At 41.6% G+C, this 22,098-nt stretch overlaps 1 protein-coding gene across 1 annotated transcript in view; it reads right to left on the bottom strand.

Moving 5' to 3' along the window:
- LOC122552261 (complement C3-like) overlaps nt 1–22,098 on the bottom strand; it is a 111,106-nt gene that overhangs the window by 55,806 nt on the left and 33,202 nt on the right. Inside the window, exons 16-24 of the mRNA XM_043694948.1 lie at nt 21,722–21,793; nt 19,476–19,673; nt 18,566–18,674; nt 15,133–15,218; nt 11,920–12,059; nt 9,101–9,313; nt 8,385–8,439; nt 5,111–5,197; nt 1,206–1,409 (exon numbers count right to left, since the gene is read on the bottom strand). Of these exons, the coding sequence (XP_043550883.1) occupies nt 1,206–1,409; nt 5,111–5,197; nt 8,385–8,439; nt 9,101–9,313; nt 11,920–12,059; nt 15,133–15,218; nt 18,566–18,674; nt 19,476–19,673; nt 21,722–21,793 (1,164 nt within the window). The remainder of the gene's footprint in view (nt 1–1,205; nt 1,410–5,110; nt 5,198–8,384; nt 8,440–9,100; nt 9,314–11,919; nt 12,060–15,132; nt 15,219–18,565; nt 18,675–19,475; nt 19,674–21,721; nt 21,794–22,098) is intronic.

Genomic DNA, 22,098 nt, shown 5'->3' with positions numbered 1-22,098 from the left:
ATTGGAAGACAGCACGCCTCTAGAAAAAAAAAACAGACCAAGTAAAGCCAATTCCAAGCAGAAAATGAAGAACTTTATCAAGTCCCTCAAAAGGCTCCTTAATCCATTAAATAAAAGCAAACTACTGTGGATACCGATAATCTGAAACAAACACAGAAATTGCAAGAGAAACTCAGCAGGTCTAGCAGCATCAGTGGAGAGAGAAACAGGATTAGTGTTTCGGGTTTGATATGACTGTTCTGCAGTGCTGAAGAAGGAACTCTGAAGAAGGGTCACTGGACACAACATATTAACTCTATTTCTCTGCAGACCTGCTGAGTTTCTCCAGCAAGTTCAATGTTTGTTTCTTCATCCACTTCTTCTAAGATCCTAAGAGGCTACCTAATCCTAAAATAGGTTAGTAATAAAGGTTTCCATGGGATTCCAGCAATGTGTGCAAAAGACAGAAAACATCCCGTTTGTTCTACACCCCTCCCCCACCACCCCTCATTCTTGATGTCCCATCCATGCCACTATAGCCATCCCATTGTCCCTCATAACCCAGTGTTGGTCAATGTTCATGCTCTCGCCTCATACACTTGTGTCAAACAACTTCCCCATAGTCCCTCACAAATCCCAGGTCAACCTATACCCATCTACCCATCTCCAACTCCCACATCAGGAATTCTCGAAGTCCATCTGGCACATGTTAATATTTGAATCTGCAACATTGAATGAAGTGTGATTAGACTGTAATGAGGGTAACAATGAGCAGTAAGCCCAGTTAATGGACATCTCTCCATTCTCCAGCAGAAATTTCACCAGAAAATATGACTTGTTGGTCTTGAGATCGAGAAAGGCTTTGTTCAACTGCTCATTCACAGAGCCAAAGAGATGTACAGCACTGAAACAGACCCTTCAGTCCAATTCGTCAATGCCAACCAGATATCCCAACTTATCTAGTCCCACTTGCCAGCACCCGACCTATATCCCTCCCAACCCTTCCTATTCATATACACATCCAGATGCCTTTTAAATGGTGCAATTGTCACTCAACTGCCCCAATTTTCTCACCAAGATGGGTTTTCCCCCATAGTCCATTTTGCGTTTGATATCTGCTGGAGCAATACTGATAATCTCGACATGCAACAACTTGTAAAATTCAATTTCCAAAACATGACACTCCTTACCTTAACAAACTTGAAATTAAAAAGAGTGAGACTTACCTCTTTGAATGTTGCGCACTGAAGTGTCTCGATTATCCATACCCACTCTTTCCCATTGCATCGTTTTGTCCAGAAAGTTGGTGACAATCACTCCTGGGGTTATCGATGCCATATTCTGCTCTCCACAGCCAGTGGGAACTCGAATTAGATGTTTCAGCTTCGCTCCATCAATGGAATTTTCAATTGTTTGGGCTAAAACATCTCCTGTTTTGGAAGAAAATATATTCAGAATTCTGAAATAAAAACAAAAACTGCTAGAAATATTCAGCAAGTCAGGCAAAATATGTGGGTGAGAAAATCATTTTGATTTTGCATCAGAAATCAGTCTGCTTGTTTTTATGTACGTGAAAAGATCAGTAAAAAAATAACATTAGGGAAGACCTGTCAAAAGGGAAATCACATTAAAGCAATTCATCTTTTGATTCAATATGTCGTATCCTTTCAATAATTAGGCCAAGGATTGTAGTTCCACCCCCACATTATTTCCATCTTTTAATGCATTTCTAACTTGTTCCTCTCCTGTTTTTGCTTCTGTTTATTATTCCTCATGGTGACAACTTGTGGGGGAAAAAATAAACCACTCTGCCTGCCCACTACTTAGTCACAGAAGCCATGCCTGTTCTTGGCAAAACAGAGCCTACCCATAATACCTCAACATGACCACAACCAGCTCAGGAACTAAACAGCAAAACAAGACATGATCTAACCAGCTTCCAGACTGAAGGGATACACTCCTTAGGTGATCTGATAACAGACTTCCTACATCACAATAGCATCACCGCTCCTGCAGCTCCGAGGGCATCCTCAGTGTCCTCTGGTACTGAAGCCCCCCAAAGCCTACCTAGACTGACTAGCGCCCAGATCTCTGACACGAATGCACACCACCCTACAGACCCATTGGAACCAGGATACTGGACATTAGCACCTGCTCTAGCAGAGGAATGGAACCTCCTGTTACAATTATTACCTGATTGCTACTATTGGACAACCAATTGTTTTCCATTGAATGTAATTTAGTTCATATTGTCTTATAATTAAAGCTATACTACTGTAACACTACTGTAACATGATAAAAACTGTCTGTATCTGCAGTGCAGGGAAGAGAATCCATGAATTAACTGTGCACAGCGTCCGTTCTGTACCAGTCCTGACAATTTCTCTTCCCCATGATGTCATGAGAAATAAACCAGTATTTGTCAATTTCACAAAATCTCTGTGTGGGCTCTATTTGTAATTGGATGATTCTCTGACACATCTTTTCTTTAACTATTAAGTAATCTATTCCTTTGGGTGTATTATCATTCATCGTTACCCATCTATCACAGACTTTCCTTTTGGTTCATCCCCTATCCCCACTCCATTACACCTTCTTAAAAACCAGTAACATCTTAAACCTTTCCCAGGTCTGATGAAAGACAATTAACCTGCAATGTTAACGCTGTTTTCATCTCCATACATGCTGCCTGACCTGCTGAAAATTTCTGAACATTTTCTGCGTTTAGATTTATATCAAACATAAACATAACCAAAATCAGGTTACAGTCATAAAACTGTTGCATTAAATATCAGAAAATAATTCTCCTCATTTACATCCACAAATCTTTGATTTCTTTCACTTTTTCGCACAGAGGGTGATGCGTGTATGGGGTGAGTTGCCAGAGGAGGTAGTGGAAACTGGTACGATTGCAACATTTGAAGGGCATTTGGTTAGGTGTATGAATGGGGGAGGTTTGGAGGGATATGGGCCGTATGCTGGCAAATGGGACTAGATTGGTTTGGGATATCTGGTCAGCATGGACAGTTGGACCAAAGGGTCTGTTTCTGTGCTGTACATCTCTATGACTCTATGGCTCTCTTGGAAGAAATCTACAGGCAGTGCCCAGGTTACAAACAGGTTCTGTGTCTGAGTACATCTGCAAATTGTACGCAAGTCAGAACACAATATATTACAACATAAAAATGGGACATCAAGCAAATGTTCCCATGTTGAATCTTTCAAACTAATATTAATATACCTCTGTATGAGATTGCGTTGAACGTTCAGTGACTGCCTGTATTGCCAAAATGCACTTTGAAAATAATTCCTATAGCTTGTAAAAAAATGAAAAGTATAAAATTGCAAATGGTTATTTGCAAAATCTAACCCCAGTAAGATGGTAAACTCATAAACCCTATTTTTAAACAGATGACTTTTCACCTTACTTGCACAGGATTTATAAAATCTAACAGAACTAGATAAGAGCATCCACCCAGCTGAGCCGCTGTCAACTCTTAGGTAGAGGTACAGGTATCCCCCATTAACTGAAAGTACAGCGTTCCCAGGAAACCTCTTGTAAGCTGAAAATAGGGTAAAGCGAAGGAGCATGATTTATATAGGAATAAGTATTGCCATTTTTCGTAAAAGTGAAATCCTCTTTGGATTAGTGGAAAAAAAAGTGCTAATGGGGGTCCTTCGTAAAAGCGAAATGGCATAAAGTGAACATTCAAAAAGCAGGGGATACCTTGATCTACAAGGTCTTATGTCCCTCTTTGCTCATTGCCCCTTTCATTATCTCTCTGTCCTGTCATCTTAATCTCTTCTACTGTTGCTAAATGCATCTGCTTCTACCATTCTGACATGCAAATAAATCCAGCTCACACCAACTTGTTGCGTGAAAAATTTATCTTCTTGGCTTTTCTGTGGGAGTCTGGAATGTGTTGCCTGGGAGAGTAGTTGAGGCAAGAAACTTCACAACCTTTAAAAAGTACTTGGAAGAACAAATGATATTAAGGGTTGCGGGTGTAGAGTGGGGAAGTGAGATGGGTATAAGTGGTATATTTTTGGCAATACAAACTTGATGGACTGCAGGGCCTTTTCTGTACTCAATAATTATCTTAAATCCATGTCCTTCAGTTACTGGCTTCTCAATCGGGGAAAGGAAACAGTTACTCCTTCATGATACTGTCAAAATTTTATTTTTTTATACAACAGCTAGAAACATTAGTCAGAAATTATAAGAAGAATCATAATGTTTACAAATTAAAATGGATTTTCACAAATTCATAACATATGGCAGATTTCACACAATTTCCTTCAGGAAACATTTTTCTTTTGCCAACTGTTTCGATCTCATGAGTTTTGTCCTGAGTAGGTTCACAAATTTTTAATCTCAAAAAGGAGTCCCGCCTTGCAATTGAAGGCAATAAAAAAAATACAGGAAGAAAATGACCTGCTTCTGCACTGAAACTGTCCATGATTATGACTTAGATGTGGTGGGACCCAAAATCAAAATCACACATTATCTTCTGACATTGGAACATATGTTTTATCAATGAGAAGAGAGCCATAAAATATCACTAAACCATGTTACCCACAGTTAAAAGTAAAAGGAATGAAATACTGTCAAACTTTTGCACTATGTATGTAAGAAATATCATGTTTTTACATGATAAGAAGGAGCTCTAAGATCTTGAGATAGCCCTACAAAGGTTAAATCAAATAAATTTAACTTTCTATCCAAGTCTCATTTCCACAGTTTGGTCCAATTTAAAAAGTCCGTGGTTAGGAGTGGGAAATAATTAACTACATTCGACACTTGGCAATGTTTTGCTTAAATTTTGTTACAAAGATAAATTGATGAGCAGAAAAGTTATCATACTCACGTAGAACATTGTCTAGGCCATACTAAAGAGTGCTGTACAAGGTTCTAGTCTTCATGAATTTCCATCACTTTCAACGTCTGCTCAATACATCAAAAACCAAACTGAATAATTATTGTAAAGATGGAAAACTCATGTTCTGCCATTTTAATATTCCAAATATTCATGTGCCAGGTAAATTCAAGTAATGTGCTTGCCCTTTAAGCACCAACAAAAACTGCCTTGGATTGTTTGACATGATATAACCATAATCGCAATCAACGTACCTTGAACACTGATGAACGACAGTGGTTCCGTATTTGGAACAACATCATCTGGGACTTTGATGTCGATATCAATTGTTTGTTGCCTACCTAAATTGAAGGAAGAATATATTGAGTTATCAAAAGCAAATCTTTCAGTTAAATCCCTGTTTTTCTCTGCAACCATTGGTTTTTGCATTTGTTTCCTATCGGGGCTTGTGAGTAAGGGAGGTTGAGACCAAAAGGAGTTGCTGCAATTCTAAGAGTGGAAGTCTAAAAATCGTGCAAGCTCAACCAGTAAACCAAAATAGGAATTTGGAAGTATGTGGATCTACTGCCATAGGCAAACTTGAGGCAACTACCTTAGGAGATTTAAGGAAAAGCTGGCTGGGTTTATGAGAAAGAAAGGTGCAGAACATTGGGCTGACAGAATGAAATGAAGAAAGACAGGACCCGATCACATGGAGAATAAATACTTGTATGGATCAGTTCGGCTGGGTGTCCAGTTTCTGTTATCTCACCCTGCTGCCGCAAGACTTTTGACTTGTAAACCTTCACTTCTTTTGCTCCCTTATTTGATACAAGGTACCACTGGATTGTGCACTATTGGTTAAATTAATACTAAAAATACTCATCTTCCAATTCATTACTTCACTAAATTATTTCTACTCAAGGTGCAAGATGTTGTTGTTCAGAATCATACTTTTTTTTCACCTCTACTGATCTCAGAGGCACTTGTGCTATCCACCTCAATAGTGAGCATCTGGCCCTCTATTTCTGAAAGCAACTATCCTCAATGTGACAACATGAAGAATCATTTTCTGATTTTGCACACTCAGTTGTGAACCTTACCACAGATGCATAAACAGGTATGCCATCTGTGTAATGTTTCAGAATTTTCTTTGCATCTATGACATGTTTCCAAATGCTAATTTATAATCCCTCTCCTCTCCCCATTTAAGAATGCTGCTTAGCAGGTTATGCTTGTCCCTTTGTTTTAAGGAACTGCGTGTGTTATCTCAAGTTAATTCATGACATTTGCCAGTGGCTCAGTGGTTAGCACTACTACGTTACAGCCCCAGGGAGCTGGGTTCAAATCCTACCTTGGGGCAACTGGCTGTGTGGAGTTTGCACATTCTCCCCGTGGCTGCGTAAGTTTCCTCCCACAGTCCAAAGATGTGCAGGTCAGGTGAATTGGCCATGCTAAATTGCTCATAGTGTTCAGGAATATGTAGGTTAGATGCATTAGACAGGGGAAAATGTAAGGGAATGGGTCTGGGTGGGCTACTCCTTTTCGGAGGGTCAGTGTGGACTTGTTGGGCTGAAGGCTCTGTTTCCACACTGTAGGGATTCTATAGATCCTTTGCAGGGTAAAAAGCTATGTTTCAGCATAACTGCATTGAATTCCTTCCCTTAATGCCTGAGACTGCCGCAGGCTACTCATAGGCTTGGCATGCTCTTTTAGCTCTTAGTTGTGCATCCAACACTGCACCCTCTCTATCACCAAAGTCACTCTATAATACATGTCTATCTCTGTCTTGTCTTCAACTCATCTGCTGCTGAACCCCTCATCCATCCATGCATCTAGACTACAACTGTTGGAATGGTACATAGGCCAGCCTCCCATTTTGTACCCTCCATATCATTAAATTCATCCAAAATTCTGCTGTCCATATCTGAACACACACAAAAGTTACATTCACCAAAGAGTCGCTGACATGAACTCCTCAACTGTCAACACTTCAAGTCACTACAGCTTCGATGCTCCTTATCCTTGTAATTTTCTCCAGTCCTGAGACCTCCCTGGGTTTGTCCAAATGAGTGCGGAGTGAAATGTGTTTTTAGAAATAACACTAGACCATAGGAACAGAAATTAGGCCATTCAGCCGATCGAGTCTGCTCCACCATTCAATCATGGCTGATAGGTTTCTCAATCCCATTCTCCTGCTTTCTCCCTGTAACCTTGGATCCCCTTAACAATCAAGAACCTATCTGTCTCTGTCTGATATATACTCAATGACCTGACCTCCACAACCTTCTGTGGCAATGTATTCCACAGATTCCCCACTCTCTGGCTAAAAAGAATTCCTCCTTACTTCCATTCTAAAAGGTCTTCCCTTTACTCTAAGGCTGTGCCCTCGGGTCCGAGTCTCTCCTCCCAATCGCAACATCTTCCCAACGTCCACTCTGTCCAGGCCATTCAGTATTCTGTAAATTTCAATTATAACCCGCCATCCTTCTAAACTCATTGAATATAGTCCCAGTGTCCTCAAATGTTCTTTCTATCTCAAGCCTTCCATTCCTGGGACCATTCTTGTGAATCTCCTCTGAACACACTCCAGCACCAGTACATCCTTCCTGAGATATGGGGCCCAAAACTGCTCACAATACTCCAAATGTAGTCTGACCAGAGCTTTCTAAAGTCTCAGAAGTACATTCCTGCTTTGACATGCTTGTCCTCTAGTGATGAATGACAACATTGTATTTGCCTTTCTAATTACCGATTCAACCTGCAAGTTCCCCTTCAGAGAATCCTGGACTAGGATTCCCAAGTCCCTTTGTATTCCAGATTTCTGAATTTTCTCTCCATTTAGAAAATAGTCCATGCCTCTCTTCTTCCTATCAAAGTGCATGATCTCACACTTGCCCATATTGTATTTCACCTCCACTTCTTATCACACTCTCCTAACCTGTCCAAATCTTTCTGCAGCTTCCCTGCCTCCTCAATGCTACCTGTCCCCCTACCTATCTTTGTATCATCTGTAAACTTAGCCAGAATGCTCTCAGTTCCTTCATCCCGGTCATTAATGTATAAAGTGAAAAGTTGTGGTCCCAACACTGATCCTTGAAGAACACCACACCAAGTGGGTGGCACGGTGGCGCAGTGGTTAGCACTGCTGCCTCACAGTGCCAGAGTCCAGGGTTCAATTCCCACCTCAGGCGACTCTCTGTGTGGAGTTTGCACGTTCTGCCCGTGTCTGCGTGGGTTTCCTCCGGGTGCTCCGGTTTCCTCCCACAGTCCAAAGATGTGCAGGTTAGGTGAGTTGGCCATGCTAAATTGCCCGTAGTGTTAGGTGTAGGGGAATGGGTCTGAATGGGTTGCGGGTCGGTGTGGACTTGTTGGGCCGAAGGACCTGTTTCCACACTGTAAGTAATCTAATCTAATCTAAACCACTATTCACTGGCTTCCATCCTGAGAAGGACTCTTTTATCACCACTCTCTGCCTTCTGCCAGACAGCTGCTATTGTTTTGACAACTGCTTGTCATTAAGACATAAGCAATGGAGAAGAATCTAACCTTTGGGATCCAATTCAAAGGTTTGCACAGGACAGTCAACTTTCTTTCCCTCTGGCTACAGGAAAGAAAAACAAAATGAAATGCGTTAGTCTGCTTTTTAGTTTAAGTTTAAACTATCATACTTCATTAGTTTAAAGCATTTCACAAGACAATCCCTCCACCTGCCCCAACATTCTGTGCATCAGTGTCATTATCATCCACTTTGAATAATGCCATCCCCCCCCAATCAGGAAACACATACACCTTTTTGTCTATTCTACTGATAGAATCCCTGAAATTGACAGGACCAACAGCAGCTAGCATATTTCCCAACCTAATCTTACAACTCCCATTTGTCCAAAATAAAAGTGTGTTCACTGTGTTATCCAACTGACATCAGAGTGATATCAGATGTCCACCACCAAAATCTTTTAGGTTCTTTATAATCAAAGATACTGCCATAAATATTCAATTCCAATTGCAGTTTCCACTGCGTGAGGGTGTGGTGAGGGCAGATTCAAGCATGACTTTCAAAAGGGAATTGGATATACCACCTCAAGGGGGTATAAATGCAGGAGCACAGAGAAAAGGCAGGAGGTCGGACTTTCTCAAAGAGTCAACACAGGCCTGTGGGTCTGAACAGCTTCTTCTTGTATTGTAAGCATTCAATGACTCCAATCCATTAATTAGTGCGTGATTACAAATGCTACAAAAACATCTAAAGGTTTTGTACCTACCACCACACGAAGGGATTTTCTCACAGCATCAGCCACGAGTTTGTCAAAGACTGAAGCTTTAACTTCGATATCAATTTGTCCAATTATTAGTGGAACTATGACATACGGCACAGCAATGGACCCTTTCCCAGGGATAATAACTATTTTTTTAAATCGCTCTGTCGGTTTTGCACCACTGCAGATATTTTCATTGTATGGTATCTCTACACGCACCTAGAATTTAAAATGCAATGAATTTTTTTTTAAAATCATGAAACAATCGCAAAGGATTTACATCAAAACCGCAACATTATGCTTCTGACTCATTTGCACCAGATCTGCCGCCTGTGATGGAAAAAATGATTGTCCAATTGGAATCATACAATCAAACTGTGACTGATTGCACTGTCCGTGTGTACATTCAATGGTTTATATTCAAATAGCAACATCTCATCAGCAAGATTCATGCATTGTGCACAGGAAGTATCTCAGTTTCAGATCAAGGGCCAAAGACTAATTGCAATGGTCCCTGAGACCTGCAGCTTTGAAATGAAAAGGTTTCTGAGCTGCTCGAAAAGCATGCACCATGTCTGGCTGGGTTTTCCAGCGACAACTTAAAACAAACGCAAGCAACGAACACCAGAGAGCTGGAAAAACACTTGCAGTTCCACATTTGAGGCAGCAGGGGCAGTGATTCTCTCCTCCCTGTCAAACATTTTCAAATAAATTCAATATAGAATATACAGCACAGAAACAGACCCTTCGGTCCAACCAGTCCACACTGAACATAATCCCAAACTAATCTAGTCCCAGCTGCCTGCTCCTGGTCCATATCCCTCCAAACCTTTCCTATTCAAGTATTTATAGTTTCAACATTGTAACTCTACCCACATCCAACACTTGCTCAGGAAGTTCATTCCACATGTGAACTACCTTCTGTGTAAAACATTTCCCCCTCATGCCTTTTTTTAAATCTCTCTCCTCTCACCCTTAAAAATATGCCCCCTTATCTTGAAATCCCACATCTTCAGGAATAAAAACACCTTCCATCAACTGCATCTATACCCTACATTATTTTATAAACTTCTATCAGGACGCTTCTCAACCTCCTACGCTCCAGTGAAAAATGTCCCAGCCTATCCAGTCTTTCTTTATAACTCAAACCTTCCATACCCAGCAATATCCTGGTAAATCTCTTCTGAACCCTCATTAGCTTCCATGGTCAACAGTTGATATTGTTATCGGTGCTACAAGGGATTTGATATTGATGATAGCATTTATCATTTTCATTTCTCACTGTTCTTGCACTTAACCCAGCTGTAAGATTCAAAGTGTTAGGTTATTTTTGGTGTAACGTTATTGCAATGGATAAAAAAAACTACACATTGACACTAATATCCTGTGATCCAGTACTGATGTCAGATCGTAACCTCCAACAACAACCCTAACACTAAACTATCATCCAACTCCAACAAAAACAGAAAGTTTTAGGGCAATTTAGCAGATCTGGCAGTCTCTGTGGAGAGAAAGTGGAATAAACGTTTCAAGTTCAGTGACTTTTCTTCTGAATCCTGATATCCCTTGACTCTCTAAAGCCCTTAAAAATATTATCTCCCAAAATCCATATTTGTTTTTCTCACACAATATCATAATTGAATCTTTCCGACCAGCTATATTTCTCTACCATAGAGTGGAAATCCCAATTGGAAGTAAGCCTAATATTCCCTGTGACTTTACAGATGGCACATTCACCCTTGCTGTTTCATCAATCTCTAACATTCCTTTTATTACAATCCATCATATCATCCTCTTTCACTGCAGCAATTCCCAAACTCTCCTGATGAGAACCCGTTTCAATGCCTTGGGCTTCATGTAATCCCAGGTGGAAATTTGGAAGTGAAGAGTTTCATGGGCAGACCAGGAGGGGCTTCTGTTGCACAGACAGGTCTGAAAGGAGTTGAGCATACCCAACACATTCTCTTTCCTTCATCCCTCATCATTCCCACTTCCCCCTTCACTTCAATCTTACCTTTCTTTACCACCTCCCCCATCCACCCATTCTTCAATCTCATCCTCCACCTTGTTCATGCCCAATCTTCCTTTTTTGCACTCCTATCTCTCCCTTCTTAAACCTGCATCTCCACAACTACCACATCCAAATCACCCCCAATTTTCCTTTCTTTCACACATCCCACATCTCCTTATCTCCCCTTCTTTTGCTTCCTCTCTCAGACTCATTAACACCTTCTTTAACCCCTGGTAGATAACTCATCCCTCATAGATAGTTTGGCATGTCTCCTTCTCGCCCACCTAAATACCGTCCCTTTAACCATATCTCCTATCTCCCATTTCCTCCCACCTTCACCAATTTGCCTGTCCTTTGGACTCAAATTTCTCTCTCTTTCACCACTTCCTTAAATTTTTCCCTTCTCCTTTACCCCAGTTACCCTTCTTTCATTGGTGATATACAGATTCTTTCATCTTACTGTCCTTCAATCCTCATATCTACTTCCTTCATCCCTCCCTGTCTTCCCCTCCGTCAATCCCCATTTTCTTTCTTTTATTGCTCATATACAGTGTCCTTCACCCCTTCAACCCTCATCTCTTCTCCCTTCATTGGCCATCTCCCTACTCCTTTAACCACTTCATGTCCCACCTCATTCACCCCAGCCTTCCCACACCCCACCATCAATCTCTCACTTGGAGAAATTCATGCTAACCTCAGCTGGTGTGGCAATTGAATGCATGCCATTGGCATTAAGCTGCATTGCAAACCAGTTGTCCACCAGTTCAGTGAACCAACACCACCACCAGGAAGATGAATGCGTTACAAAACTTACTTTAATCTCATCGTCATCATAATTGTACAGGATTGCTCTAATTTCCACTTGTTCATTGCGGATGACAGAATATGGAAGTCGAAGATCAATGAAAAAATCTTTCTGCACTGTCAGCTCATAAGGTTGAGCAATACATATTCCTAGATAAAAGAAATAAATTTTAATAAAATTTCAGGAAAGGTGGTGCAATTTTCATTTTAAAAACAGTGTTCACTTTGTATTGTAGGTAAACCTAAAGCTGAAAATAGTGAACAGGTAATGACAACCCCTACTGTTACTTTTAATTTCATTACCATTGTCGCCATGATTAACATTGAATGGACCCTATCATCATAACCATGCATTTGGAATTGTATGTTTACACATGTGGCCATCACTTCAGAGGATGTTTCCAATAATCACTGATCTCCTCACTGTATTACTATTTTCTCACAATACTACATCATCCACAAGGCACATTGCAACAGCCAAAGAGGGTTGAGCAGCACTTTACATAAACATGGGTCTCTATCACATAGAAAGAAAGGCAGATACATAGGAACCTCACCACTTGTAAGTTCCCCTCCAAAACACAGGTCAAGGTTAGATTTTCTCAATTTGTACTTTGTTTGTAGTTTCCTAAAGAAATGCAAATGCTGACAAACTACCAAAGATCTGGAGGTAAGGAATGGTGAGCTATTTGATAAGAAGTGTGTCCTGGAAAAGCTGGGCGGGAAGTCTCAGAGGATTGGAGAGTAGAAATTCACGCCCTGAATCAAAAGCGTTTCTAAGGCTTCTTCGAAACTATGACAGTCAGTTGACATTGGTGCTGGATACGAAACAATAATTAGGGGTAAAATAATCAAAAGGCACTGGGAGAGTTACAAGGAAATAATGACAGCTGGTATAAACTGGCATAAGGCTAATTATGTTTGACAAACCTAATTGGTTTTTCCTGATGAAGTACCAGAAATTTGATGCGAGAACAGAAATTAATGTTGCTTCTGTGGATTTTAAGAAAATCTTTGACAGTGTGCCACATAAAAGGCTGGTGAACAAAATCACGGCTCAGGGAGTAGGAAAGTCAGTGTCTTAAGAATGGAAAACCTTAATGCATGGTTAATTTTATGCAGAGAAGTAGGAACTGATTTAGTCTACAGAAAGAATAGGCGCAAGCAATAGAGATTAACTAGAACAGTTCTGAGGAACATACTAGGACTGAGGTGGCTGAGGGTTCATGCTATAGATCTTCGAAGGTGGCAGTATGTATCATGAGAGTGGTCAATTAGTTCTTGGGCTTCATGAATAGAAATGTTGAGTGCAAAATCAGGAAGTTATGCTGAATCTCTCTAAAGCTGTGGTTAAACTACAAGTAGAGTACAGCGCCTAGATCTAGGGCCCTTCAAAGGGTACACTGGAGATTTAACAGAATGGTTCCAGCATGGGGGGACTACACTTGGAGCAACTGGAATGGTTTCCTGGAGAAATGACAATTCAGGTGTTATTTGATAAAGGTTTAAAAGATTATGACATGCCCATGTCTGTGCAGTTGTCCCTCAAACAGCAGATGTGGATAACCCTATCAAGAATCTAAGAGTTAGGTCCTTTATCGTGGGAAAACTGATGCACTGTAGCTGGTTCCAGTTGACCTGGAAACCCTCCTGCTCTAAGCACCTCCCATGGATGGTACAGTGGCTCAGTGGTTAGCACTGCTGCCTCACAGTGCCAGGGACCCAGGTTCAATTCTGGCCTCGGGCGTCTGTCTGTGTGGAGTTTGCACATTCTCCCCGTGTCTGCGTGGTTTCCTCCCACAGACCAATGATAGGCGAATTGGCTGTGCTAAATTGCTCATAGTGTTCAAGGATGTATAGGTTAGTGGGTGTTTCCGATAATCACTGATCTCCTCACTCTTCTAATATTCTCTCACGATCACAACCCATCTACAACATCATCCATAAGCCCTTCTTCAGGAATTTGATGAAGGGTTTATGCCTGCATCATTGATTCTTGGATGTTGCCTGTCCTGCTGTGCTTTTCTAGCAGCACACTCTCAAGTTTAAATTATGCCCCGGATACTAAAATCCAATCACGTTTGATTATATTGTTTTGCCAAGATTGAACCAATCTTGATCTGATATTGGGGATATAGAAATGCAGGCAGTTTGAAAATTGCAGACAGAGCAACTGCCATCAACACAAATCCAGGATATTAGGAAACAGTCTCTATCAAACACTCTCTTTTCATATGAAACACGTTAGCAATAAAAGAAAGAAGACGACCCAGGGAGATCTACAGACAAAGAAGTAAGACACTGAGGATGACAGCGGCTGCATGCTTTTGAAATTAAGTTGATATAATTTTAATAGGTGTGTTATTGGAACAGCATCTTGTTATAGAGTTGGAGGCAGGTAATAAGCAGTTAAGTGAAATTGGGAGGGGGGTGCTTAGTGTTGTGAATAGTTGTTGTTTAATGTTCACTTTCAGCGTTAAAGAATAAATTGATATTATTTTCATTGAATCTTGGAATTTGCGAAGTCTCTGTCACTCTTATTCTAACAGATTATAATGTGTGGTGAGATTTTCTGCATATTTGGTTTAATTAACAGAAGGGTTCACCACTGTGTCAAAACATATCTTAGTACTTAATGAAGATCAATGTACCTTTATAAAAGGAGCGCAATAATTAACAATGCAGTAAAAATACATTTAACTTATAATACAAAATGTAATTATTGAAATTGAAAGCATAGTTTTCTTTTCTGTATTCTAAATCTGACAAGAGAAAAACTCCTGGAACATGTGGCTTTTAATTGGATACTGCACTTGGGATTGGGGTCTCTGTGTGGATAATGACTCATCTTGAGATGCTGTAAATCACAACTCCCAAACACTTCATGAATATAATAGAGGGTCTAAAATGCAGCAGTGGTGATGACAAGGGTGGAATTGCTCAGTGGAGATTTGGTCCGCTTTAATGCAAGGGCTATGAAAAAATCCCAATCAATGGAAGTGAGATTAAAATGCTGGAATCTGATCTGACATTTTTAAATTCCTCCTCCTCCACGAGCTAGCTGATGAAGGAGCAGCCCTCCAAAAGTTTGTATTTTCAAATAAGCCTGTTGGACTATAACCTGATGTTGTGTGATTTTTAACTTTGTCCATCTACGTTAGCATGGATAGAGGTATGTAAGTTGAGGTCTATGATTCTACCCACTAAATCAAAAATGATTTACCTTTCTGTGGAGACACACTAACAGCTTGTATTTCCCAAGTAGTAATTGAGTCTTTAAGGTAACCAGATATATCCTTTGTCACAACTCTGATGAAGGAAAATAAAAACAATGAACACATGTTGACTCATATTATTAACACTTAGATAGCTTTCAGATCAAATCTATGTTTTGTTTCCAAAATCAACTTCTAGACAAATATCTTTTTCTTATTGTGATGATGCTGCTCCTTTAACAAGGTTATTCTGCCCTTGTTTTTTTTTCAGAGGGGTTGTAAAGGCAGAGGTTCTGATATGTCTGGCAATATCACCTTAAGTGTTTTTTTTCTTAATAAACACCCATACAATGAAAGGGGAGTGCCCAGTTCTTCCAGTTCAGGGTTAGTTTGGTTGGGCTTTAGCAAGATGTTTTGTTTGTGGCTGCTGGTCACATTTTAACTGGGATCCCAGAGAAGCTGCTGGACCCAAAGAAACACTTCCAGGCTGACTCTCTCTCTCTCTCTGACATCTCTCCTATAAGACCCTGTGTTTGATTTTTACCTTTTTTCTAATCAAGGGGGTGTTTATGAGGATGTTGCAAGTATTTGGAACAGCATTGTTAAGTTGCACGAAAGTAGATTCGGTTTTCAGGTAAGTTGTTATTCTAAATTCAGTTCTCGTTTGTTCATGTATTATTCAGTAGTTTGTACACAAATTCTGTTTTTTTAAAACTGAGTGGTTGGACCAGCTGTACCATTCCTGGAATTTCCACTGACACCTGCTTTACAAAACTAGAAAGTTTAGGGTCTGGGCTACCTTCTTGAAATGTTTTGAGGGGGCCCGGCCTATCCATAATGTTCTGTAAGCTGCTACCCTTTGTTTGACCCTTTGCCATGAAGGACAGAAACAGTGCTGGATGTTTAAGACCACGTGCATCATCTATGAGTAACCCAAAGCATTCCATGTGTGCTCTGCTGAAGGCTGTTGGTTATTGATGCTTCACCCTGAGCTATTTCTCTTTATCACAGGTGGTTTGCCATTGCTTTTTTACACTCAAGGGCAGAATGAGGAGGTCTGTCTGAAATGTACCTCAGCAGGAACAGGTACTGAATCTGCGCTGTTGGTGTAATTCTGATCCACACTTCAGACCAGAAATGGGCATTTGCTTGGTAGAATCATTTGATAAGTGTCTCAGAGATAGTGGTCAGGTTGGTGGCTGTGTGATCTCTGAGTCAGAAAGTGGTAGTTCAAGTGTGCCTACCACTTTCTGACTCAGAGGTCATACAGCTACCAACCGGACCACTACCCCTGAGATACTTATCAAATGATTCTACCAAGTAAATGCCCATTTCTGGTCTGAAGTGTGGATCAGAATAACACCTACAACGCATGTTCAGTACCTGTTCCTGCTGAGGTATACTTCAGACAGACCTCCTTGACTGTAAGAAAGCAATGCCAAACCACCTATGATAAAGAGAAATAGCTCCCTCTTTGGTACTTGGTCACAGAAATCAAGGCAGAATTTCCAATCAAGGGTACTGAAGGAGTGCTGCTATGTCAGAGATGTCATCTTTCGAGCGACACATTAAGCTAAGTTACCTGTCCTCTCAGCTGGATGCAAAAAAATCTCACAGCCACTATTTCTAAGAAGCTGGGGATTTCTTTGGTTGTCCTGGCCTATTGTAACTCCTCTGCAAACATTACAAAACAATATAATTAACATGTCACTTTCACATTCTGATGGGTGTCTAAGCTATATCGTGCTCTCACCCTAAACTGGAAAATCTCAGTGGCTTTGTTTCCAAGTTCTTCCCTTTCATCACCCGTACATGGTTCACCTCTACCTCTTCCCTCCCCTTCCCTGGTTTTCATCTCTCCGTTTCTGAGATTAGGATACCAGCCGATATATGTTACAAGCCAATCCATTCCCACAACTACCTCGACTATACCACTTCACATCCTGCTTTGTGCAATGTTAGCTTCTGCACCGAGGTCATATCTGCTTGGATAATGTAACCTTTAGCCAGTATTTGTCCTTTCTTTAAACTGTGGGGTTGATAGGGACTTCAACTGTGTTTATTCTATGTCAGTTATCTGTGCTGTCACCCCATCCCAGAGTTATGGTACGATAAGCAACAGATAATTCTCAGTTATTTCCAACATGGTGGGACCAGCAAACAGCCCTTTCACTGTCTCCCCTTTCAGTATCCCAAAGGGAGTTTTCCATTCATGACAACTCCTCTCTCACTCCCAACAACCTCTCCCTTTCCTGCAACACCTTTCCATGCAAGAACAGGAGATCCAACTCATGTCTTCATAACCTCCTGCTTTCTTTAAATTCAGCGCTGTGTAGTCGCTGCTCAGAATGAAGCCTTCACTGTACTGGGGAGGCCAAACACAAACTGAGTGATTTCAACTTTCAATTTGCGAGCGTGGCCCTGTCAATTCAATGCTTCACTTTGCTCTGACTTTGACCTGCCTGACCTTGGCCAGCGATCGTGTTTCAGTGAAGCTTAACATGAACTCGAGGAACAAAACCTCAACCTTCACCTGGGAACTCTACAGAGAACCAGCGTTCAACAATTTTAGATCATAACCTCTGATGTTTTCTTTCTCTTTTTCATTTCCTATAATGACTTTGAATTTTGGACAGCAGTTATCCCTGCCATTTACAGCTCCTATGGAACACGCATTTTGCTTTTTCATTTGTTCCATTGCCATTCCCTCAACATACCTTCAGTCATTTAATCGCTCCTTCCTCCACCTTATCAAAGACCCCCTCACCTTTTGTTCATTTCTTCCCCTTTCGCACCATTAAACTCCATTACATTTCCAACTTATCCCAGTTCTGACAAAATGTCACAGTCCTGAAACGTCGCCTCTGAATCTCTCTCCGCAGATGCTACCTAACCTGTCGAGTATTTCCAGCACTTCACAGTGAATCTAGATGCAGTGTTCTGCATATTAACTGTCTGTGGGAGATTGCTATGGGCAAATTGACTGCTGTGTTTCCTAAATCACAGATGTCACCCTTCAAGTTACACTCTGCAAAACCCTGTGAGAAAAGGAAGTGCTTAATTGAGTGTAAAAGGCAAAATTGCCACCGTCCTACTGGTGATGGTTTAACCTAAAGGTCATGGTACGTCAGGCAAGAGGAGAGGTTGAGAAAGCAAACTTTGCAGCTTGGTGCCAGAACTGATGCCACCTGTTGGTGTTTCTTTGCATTGCAGATCAGCCATCCGAGCTAAAGGACCCCCTCCCCCCTTCACATTCAAAATTCATTGTCTGTAAAGATGCCTGGAACATTCATAGGTCAAGAAAGGTGTTGCTGAAAGTCTTTCTCTTCCACAAACCTTCAGACTGGGGGGAAAAAAGTCCTACTGACTACAGTTTCAGACATTGAAGCACTTCAGAAACATTGCAAAAACTTCTCACAGATACATAGCAATAATTAATACCCTTGTCTGTCATTTGTGGGCAGAGTCTTCAGTATCCAGAGCCAACTCTCTGGGAAGTCACTCCTAGACATTATATCCTCATAGGGAATATAGTAGTCATCATCGTCACCTAGAGAAAAGAGCAAATAGTAAATTGAGGATTTTGATGCAGAATTTCATTGTTGCTAAGTTAAAAGATATTGGTTTACATTTTTCATTCCAAACAGAAAAGTGATACAGGGCATAGGGGGAACACAGGAACATGGTATTGAGATAGAGGATTGACCATGAACATATTGAATGGTGGACCAGGCTCAAAATGGCTGAAAGGCCTACTCCCGGTCCTACAGTTGGTTCTGATATAGCGGGATAGCTCTATTCTTGTGCAATCTCGCATTGTTAGAAAATCGTGCAATAGCCGCGCCATTTAAACCAACAGGGCCAGAAACGCGTTATAGCCAATACAGCTGGGGAAAGTTCGCCTTCTATAAGTAATAGTCTAAGTTCTTCAATCACGTTAAAGACGATTTGTGTTGAAGGAACACACGTTATAGCAGAACTGATTGCATTTTCCAAATTGCCAGATTTGAAATTTAATGCAAAACGCTGAAAGTTCTTCTTCACCGTGAGTCCCGAATGGGCAGTACTGGCTTAGCCACATCACATTCAGTCCTATTGTAGTTGTTGAAGCCAAATATGAGGCAGGGGAACACGTCAGCGGCTTGATTATCTTCCCAAAGTGCAAACAAACAAAACCCCCATCCCGACGCCTGTCCTTTGCAAGAAAGGAAACAGTTTCTCTTCACCTCAAAACGTGCTCAAAGCTTCACATTTTCAAAGATGATTAAAATATTAATTTGGAATATTACACAAGAAGAAAAAAAAATTGTTTCGATTTTGGTTACTACTTCCAGAAATAGGTGGCGCTTACTTCTGGCTAAAGTCATTTGAGTTGACCTCTGCAGGTTTTTAAATTGTTGGATGCTGTTGCAACAATCTAGGAAGGCAGCTCGACATTCTTCCCCATGCACTCTCCGTGCCCTGCTGTTACATGATAGCCCCATCGGGTTCGTTTTCATTCCACCTTTGCAACAGTTCTCTGTAAATTTATTTGCCTTGTACCGATTCACTAGAGTGGAAAGACACAATGATTCAATTAGAAAAGGGAAAGACGGTAAATCCTCAAAGTTGTAACTGAGAGCCTGAAAATCGCAACTTCAATTGAAATAATTAAGAGCTAAATCTTAAGCTCAGTCCGAATTGCATTGGTTTCCTGGACAATGTTTCACCAGGAAGCCTGGAACGTTCACTTGTCAAATGTTACCAAACTCGCCTCACGGACAACACCGGGAGAAAGTGAGGACTGCAGATGCTGGAGATCAGAGTCGAGAGCGTGGTGCTGGAAAAGCACAGCAGGTCAGGCAGCATCTGAAGAGCAGGAGAATTGACGTTTTGAGCATGAGCTGCTCTTCATCAGGAATGACACTCCTGATCCAGAATCCCATTCTTAATGAAGAGCTTATGCCCGAAACGTCAATCCTCCTGCTCCTCAGATGCTGCCTGACCGGCTGTGCTTTTCCAGCACCACGCTCTCGCTTCATTAACTACACCGCCCTGTGGTGTCTGTTAAATCAGTTTCTGCCCTCTCTTACCATGCCCCAATCCCTTGAGGAAGGCTGGTTAGCTCAGTAGGCTGGATAGCTAGTTTGCAATGCAGGGTGATGCCAATTCACCCTGATCCTTTCCCCTCACCTGATGGTGTAGTGACCCTCAGATTGAGGCACCCACCACCATTACATCTCTCTCCAATGAGATAGAGTGTGCCAGTGCAACCATGGCAGTTTTACCTTCACCTACAATAACTCATCACCCGGTGGTTATCAGCAAAGACACCAGGGTCCCTCCCATCCATGCCATCTTTAGAAGCATGTTGTGCACCTGGATGGGCACTGGCATTCTGAAGCCATCCTACTCAGTCAAGGATGGAGTCTGAGCATGGCAAAGAAGCGATAGATCATCTGACAGGAACTTGCATGTTCTGATAGATAGGGAGCTACCAGAGAAGAAACCATACCACCAGACCCTGACAACCCAGTCTGAGGTCACCACCCAGGTCGGTGCCACTGTCTTGGTTTAGCTGAGCGGGCAGAAATGCAGAAAGAAGGTGGTGAGATTCTCAGCTAGGGCTAAGTCCCACACTCTTCCCTCTGCAGCCTCACATTGACTCTATCTCTGCTACTGCACCTGCTTCTCCCCTAGGCTTGTGAGCTGCCACTCTCACTATTGCATGCAGCACCTCTATTAGCCCCTACCCTGACAGTTATTGTGGGGATGTTCACCGAACTGGCACTCATTTCATCCCCAGTGTCGGTGACATCATGGAGTCTCCTGTGAAGCGCTGCTGTACTGTGTTGAGTGGAATTTATTTGGTTATCTTCCCACTGCATCCAGTTGCCGGTTTGGTTGCTCATTGCTGTGGTCGCTACATTGGGTCTAGATCAACGTGTTTGTTGTGGAGTCCGTGGATGAGTGCCATGCTTCTAGAAATTCTCTGGCTGTCCTCTGTTTGCCCTATTATTGTTGTGCAGTTCCATTTGAATTTGTGGTCCTTGTTGTCTGTGTGTATAGATACTCGGGAAGATTGGTCATGGTGTTTAGTTGATGTTCATTGTAAGCAGATCGCTAGTGGTCTGCCTGTTTGTCCTATATAGTGTTTCATGCAGTCCCTTCCCAGGCATATTTCTCATTTTGCTATCCTGCTGCACTGTCCCATCCTTTACAATTGCATTGCACCCTGCCCATGGGAAGACTAATCTGCCGACATCTCCACCAACACCTGGTGTCAGTATGGTACTGATATAGCACAACAAGATGTGCAGCCCCTTTGACTTGGGACTCCTGACCAGCAAGCCAAGCTGCCTGCATTTGTGACTGTGCTAATAAGGTGGTCCAAGCCAGTTATCAAACGTCAATCAACTCTAATCCCGTTTTCTAACATGTGACTCATGGAAAGAGAAAATATGAAGTGTCCAAAACAGTGTCCACAACATGCACTGCTAACTCATTGAAACCAAATTTTAGTTGGGCTAATATTATAGGTTAAAAATCCCCCACCAGAATGACCCTTACATAGACGATTAATCGCAAAGCATTCTCGAATCAATCAAAGACACATACAGTTAGCCATTTTAACATCCATAAGTCTCGTTGCACGACGTCTGCGTTTCATTGGCTGTTTGCATTTGAGCTCTGTAATAAAGTTTGGAGACAGATGTTAAAGCATGAGTTACAGTCCAGCAGTTTCAAACCAAGTTGATGCACAGTATGCATTTTACCAACACAATTGCCTTCACCTTATTCACTTCATGCCTTCATCATACATGGGAGACTGGTCAGCAAGGTTAGATTTCATGGAATACAGAGAGAACTAGCCATTTGGATACAGAACTGGCTTGAAGGTAGAAGACAGAGGGTGGTGGTGGTGGAGGGTTGTTTTTCAGGCTGGAGGCCTGTGGCCAGTGGAGTGCCACAAGGATCAATGCTGGGCCCTCTAC

The sequence above is a fragment of the Chiloscyllium plagiosum genome, chromosome 8, assembly GCF_004010195.1.
Source record: "Chiloscyllium plagiosum isolate BGI_BamShark_2017 chromosome 8, ASM401019v2, whole genome shotgun sequence".
Lineage (NCBI taxonomy): Eukaryota > Metazoa > Chordata > Chondrichthyes > Orectolobiformes > Hemiscylliidae > Chiloscyllium > Chiloscyllium plagiosum.
Note: the sequence above shows the minus strand (reverse complement) of the source record. Positions and strands in the feature narration are given on the sequence as shown.